Source organism: Pinus tabuliformis, chromosome 4_2 (assembly GCF_031772625.1).
Source record: "Pinus tabuliformis cultivar Carrire ecotype Pingquan chromosome 4_2, CPIR1, whole genome shotgun sequence".
In the NCBI taxonomy this organism is placed as follows: Eukaryota; Viridiplantae; Streptophyta; class Pinopsida; order Pinales; family Pinaceae; genus Pinus; species Pinus tabuliformis.
This window is the reverse complement of record NC_142304.1, coordinates 724,934,985-724,940,133: the sequence shown is the minus strand read 5'-3', so window position 1 is coordinate 724,940,133 and position 5,149 is coordinate 724,934,985. Positions and strand designations below refer to the sequence as shown.

Sequence of the window (5,149 nt, the reverse complement as noted above, 5' to 3'; positions counted from 1 at the left end):
TTAAAAATAAAAAAATCCAAATTCCAAACCTAATCGCATAGCCAACCATAACCATAGCCCACGAAAACTTATCACTGCGTATCCGTCACATCTACTGGTCCACCGGTTCCTCACGACCTCGAGGGGCCGCTTATTTTCTTGCACTAGATTGGTCATCCAATCGTGCTGATCGGTCCCTGAGTTGTTGATTTAAGCCGGCCGCCCGAATGGTATTAGGCTATTAGCTGATCCATCGAGGTAGGCGGCATTATCGCTCAGGCTCTTGGTCATGGCCCATCACTACATGAATGCTTTTCTTTCGGCCAAGTCCAGTTACATTGATTCCGGAACCTTAGGACAAAGTGCTAGCCATGTATGGTCGGAGGGTGTGCCTATAGTCGCAAGCAATGATCATTTTGTTTTCGTGCAGATGCAGTATCGGATTACCCGACCATACACAAATATTCAAGGCGTCAGAAACTTTTAATATAAAAGACAAGGTGCTTTGGAAAAGTATACATTTTTAATTAATAATTAATAAATTCATGTCAAAGATGCGGAAGTCTGCACCATATGTGGTAAACCTTCATCCGAACCAAATCCATCCGGGATGGAATTTGAGGACTAAATTGCTCATCGCAAAGTCATTTGCCCGTCAAAAGTTAAAAAAAATGTAAAATGGTCAAGATCTTTTTGACCGCTATGAGAAATGTGAAATCCGTCCATTTGAGAGGTTTGTTTTGAAATTCAAACACTGCCGGTCACCAATGACTTGCAGTGGCCATCGCTGATTGGTATCACACCATCCGCCAACCAACGAAAAGGTACGCGAGTCAAGTCAGAGTTCGGTGGTTCGGGTTTACTCTCTCACCGCCCTCCAGCTGTGAGGTGGAGAACGTTATTCGAAAGGTATTCTTCGACATATGATTGAAAAATCCAGATGTTGGGTCCAAATGGGCACCCTACCAACAGGTTCGCACTAATTGACTGAATAGCTAGCGCTTTGGCAGTGTTTAAATACGGGAAATAGCGGAACCCGAGGAGTCATACATGCACTTAGCAATTTTCCAAGGTCCCTTCCCATGCCAGACTGTTGAATTCCCGCCAACTCAGACAGAGATTTTGTGGTAGTAAGAGCATTTCTTCGCTGCAGCCGATCTATCATCCTCATCTAGTCTTTGCACCACCTCTGCGTTCCGTGCTCGAATCTCCAAGGCCTTCTTTCAATCATGTCTCAGGCGCTCAAAAAACGGGGCCGAGAGCTGGAAGCTCTGCCGGTCTCCGCTGACGTCCAGGAGGCGAAACGCTTCCACGGCGAGGAAATGGATCGGCTTTATAATGTGCTGGTATTAGACAAAAACCTGTTACAGGAAGAAGAGGTATACGCTCCCAGTGAGGAGGTCGTAAATGGAGTCATGAAAAGCCTGGGGGAAGAGATTGGCACGCCTCCTTTCACTTCTAATCCCTCCTCACATTCCTGGTATAACTCGACGTCTTCCGATATTTCTAGCGGCCAAGAAGGGGAAACTCTTGCTTCGGACGCGCACGGAACAAAGTCAACAGTTGACATAAGCTTAGGTGCCTCAAACTGGGGGGCTGAGATGGTTTATATTATGGACTCTTCAGACGATGAGCTCGCCATTCCCCTGAGCCCCTTTCTCGACTTTAAGGGCGAAATCTGGCAATCTCCACAGGAAACGTTCGAGGGTTTGCCGGAAAATCCGGATCTTAAATCACTTAGTGAAATCTGGCACTTTGAAGACAACTTTGAAATTTATCAACAGTTTGAATTGTATGAAGATGCATGTGAAGCAAGCGAGCTGCAATATTATATGAACAGAGATTTTGTGAGCCAAGACATGTCCTTTGACGGCGAGTTTTCCGCGGGATGGAATTTGGAAACGGCGGACTTCTTGTAATCAACACAAGAGACTCATTAAGGCTGTATAAGGCTTCAATTTTGTGCTGCAAAATCTGGGTGCAGCATACATTTTCTTCACATTTCAACGTGGAAAATACTTCATTTTTTGAATCTGTTGGAAAACGGTGCGGCGGAATTTCCAGAATTGTTGTAGACTTGTATCATATATTGATCGCAGAAGAGATTTTAACACCACAGCGGCTTACGGGGAGAATATTCCAACGTGGTTGTATGTGAGCTAGGCTGAATAGTTCAGTTCAGATCCTGTCTTAGTAAAATTTCGATTTAATAAGGATATCGGCATTTTATATGTTAATTTGATTTAGTTTTTGGGTCTCACCATTCATGATTCGTAGCTTATGTGTTTTTCATTAAAGTGTGCTAATAAAAAAAAGTAAATATCTAGTTATTGAAAAAAATAAAGTGTGCTTTACCATAAAAAAATATCTAGTTATAAAGTGTGCTTTACCATTGTTATAAATTAGTCACACTATTTATTTAAATATAAAATATCAGCAATAGAAAACACCCCAGCTGCATTAAAGGACTTTCCACCCCGTGTGGTATTATTTGATGAGAGTTATACATAGTACTTTGAAAGTTTTAAATTTGCTTTGGAAGCCGGTTGGTTTTAGCTTGCCTGAATGGGCAATGTCATTATTTCGCGCTAGTCTATGCACACACATATTTTTCTAAAAGACTTGAAATAAAAATAGAATTGAGATGAAGATATTACAGAAGATCTCATTTCTTTGAAAACTTGGTATATCCTCAAAATGCCCAAATTTTATTTGGGCGTTTTGCAAGACCTCTACATCAAATACAATTCATAAGAAAACGATCCCCTCTTTTGAGAGACAAAGGCTTTATTTCTTAATGCATAATTGTTCAATTAAAAATAGAATTTGATTTTAAAAAATATATATTTTTAATAATTATATATATTTATTTATTATTATGAAAGAATCAAATTTATTATAATTTAATTCTAAATTGGTAAGAAGAAAAGTTATTATTAATTATTATTCATGAATATAGTTTGATTTATCAAGATTATTTTAAAAATTACACAACCAAACCATATTGATTTATTTCCGTAAGCTTTTAAATTTTAAATCTTATTCTAGAATATTTTTTTGTATTATATTTATGATAACATAAATAACATTTTGGCCAAAATTTTCTCTAATGTGATTTCTACTGAAAGACTTTTCTTAATTCATTATGGATCACATAAGCCGGAATTCATAAAATAAATAATATTTTTAAAAAGAATATAAACTAAACAAATTTTAATTTTAGTATGGATATTTCCACAATCAATTAATTGTTGTTGATGAAAACTTGTGGAGAACTGTGTGTTAAGATTATCTGATTTTACGTTTCTTTCCTATAAAAACTAAATACATTTTTAATTTTTTAAGTCTCGTAACATGACTTTTGAACACTTTTTTATTTTTATGAATAAAGAAACCCATAAGCACTAGTTATAAATATTGTCTATAACATTGAAGATCTGATTTTACGTTTCTTTCCTATAAAAACTAAATACATTTTTTATTTTTTAAGTCTCGTAACATGACTTTTGAACACTTTTTTATTTTTATGAATAAAGAAACCCATAAGCACTAGTTATAAATATTGTCTATAACATTGAAGTGACAAATTCCTTAATCCGGACTTAGTAAATTTGCAAGGTTCCTTCATGGAACTTGTCATTTCAATTTTTCAGTCACAATTTTCGATAGGCACTTACTAACAATGTTTACCAATAAGACAAGCCTTAAGCACCTTTCAAAAATATTCCAAGGACATTGAAGTGGCAAGTTCCTGTGTGAGATATTAAACTTAATGGCGTTGGCCTTTGCTTTAGTTTTGCTATTGGTGGATATATCTTCAAAAAGTCTCATTTATGCTAAGCCTTTTGTAACAGTCTTGTCCAACTCCTCAAAATTTCTCGGCTCTAGAAGGTGTTACTTTTAACTAACCCGACCTTTAGTGTAAGGCCTTCGTGAGCGAAGTGCGATGGGCATCGGCGACTCGTGCACGAGAGCGAGCGTGCGGGCGGGCGCACGGGCGCGCGGACAAAATGTGCGACGGGTGCAACACTTGTGCGGAGGAAATGCGACGTTATGAGAAACACTTAATTCGACTAAGTGTTGGACTACCGCATATATGCGATGGTTAAAAGGAAGCAAGCCGACTTGTAAATGGTTACTTGTGGGCATGCGTTGGCAGCTTTAGGGGGTCGGCCATGGGGCTGCACACCCCTTGAAACCTGCGCAAGGTTTCATATATACGAGTGGAGCTTTAAGCTCATTTGTTCATCATCCATTCGAACTCTCATTCACTTCTACGCATAAAGGAGAAGGGGAAAACTGCGCAAGGGGTAAGAGGAGCTGCGCATAGCTCATGCGCTCTACCTAAGTGCGGTTTTGGTTATTCTTGTGCCGGGTAAGGTGAAGGCAAGCGTGCCGGGGTTCAGTTTGGATGCAGATTTGTGCAGGACTTGGTAGAGAGGTATAAGTGGCTCGGGTGAGCACTTCTCTTTGTGCAAGGGTGCACATGATTGTAAAAGGTTGTTCTATGCCTTGATTGTAAATTATTCTAAGTATAGACTTGGAGTTTTGCCAAGTATACTTGATGATTGTATTATTGAAAAACTGATATAATATATTGTCGGGCAGACTCACATTACGGGGAGTTGCCCCTCCCCTTTATACTTGTTGCAATTGTTGTTCTCGGTTTAATTGCATGATGATAATGAATGAGTATGGGCTTCATTAAGTATAAAGGATAATTGCTTTTACTTAGTTGCAAAACACAAGCTAAGTATGTTAATGTGAAAGTAGGCATAGTCCACGAATGTTAGTATTGGTGAAAAGAACGCGTTCGGTGGTGCCACACCTCGCTATAAGCGGTTGGAAGACTACCGCAGGTGTAGGGGCGTGACATTTAGGGTCTCACTATGAAGTTGGGGTTACAAAATTCCTTATTCTCCAAAGCTTGCATGATTAACTATGGAAACCACTATCATGTTGAGCTTGTCGAGAGATTTTCAACAACATAAATTTTATCTCAATCCAACTCCCCGAAAGTTATGCCCTTTCAAAATATGGCCAATTAAATATTGTCACGTTAGCAATGGCCATGATCCGAATGGAAAATGGCATCAACCCATGGTACTCATCCATCCATATTATTCATCGACCCATGGAATTTACCCATGGTAGTGTAAATGGCATCCGC

The 5,149-nt window shown here is 38.9% G+C and overlaps 1 protein-coding gene across 1 annotated transcript; it reads left to right on the top strand.

Annotated features, from left to right (window-relative positions):
* The first annotated feature begins 993 nt into the window (after positions 1–993).
* LOC149171623 (uncharacterized) lies at positions 994–2,225 on the top strand. Its single transcript, XM_089427533.1, has one exon. The coding sequence runs from the start codon at positions 1,209–1,211 to the stop codon at positions 1,896–1,898; it is 690 nt and encodes a 229-aa protein (XP_089283659.1). The 5' UTR covers positions 994–1,208; the 3' UTR covers positions 1,899–2,225.
* Positions 2,226–5,149: the final 2,924 nt, after the last annotated feature.

Bases quoted from the DNA above. Each gene is read 5' to 3' on its own strand.
- LOC149171623 (XM_089427533.1), top strand. From the start codon at position 1,209: ATGTCTCAGGCGCTCAAAAAACGGGGCCGAGAGCTGGAAGCTCTGCCG.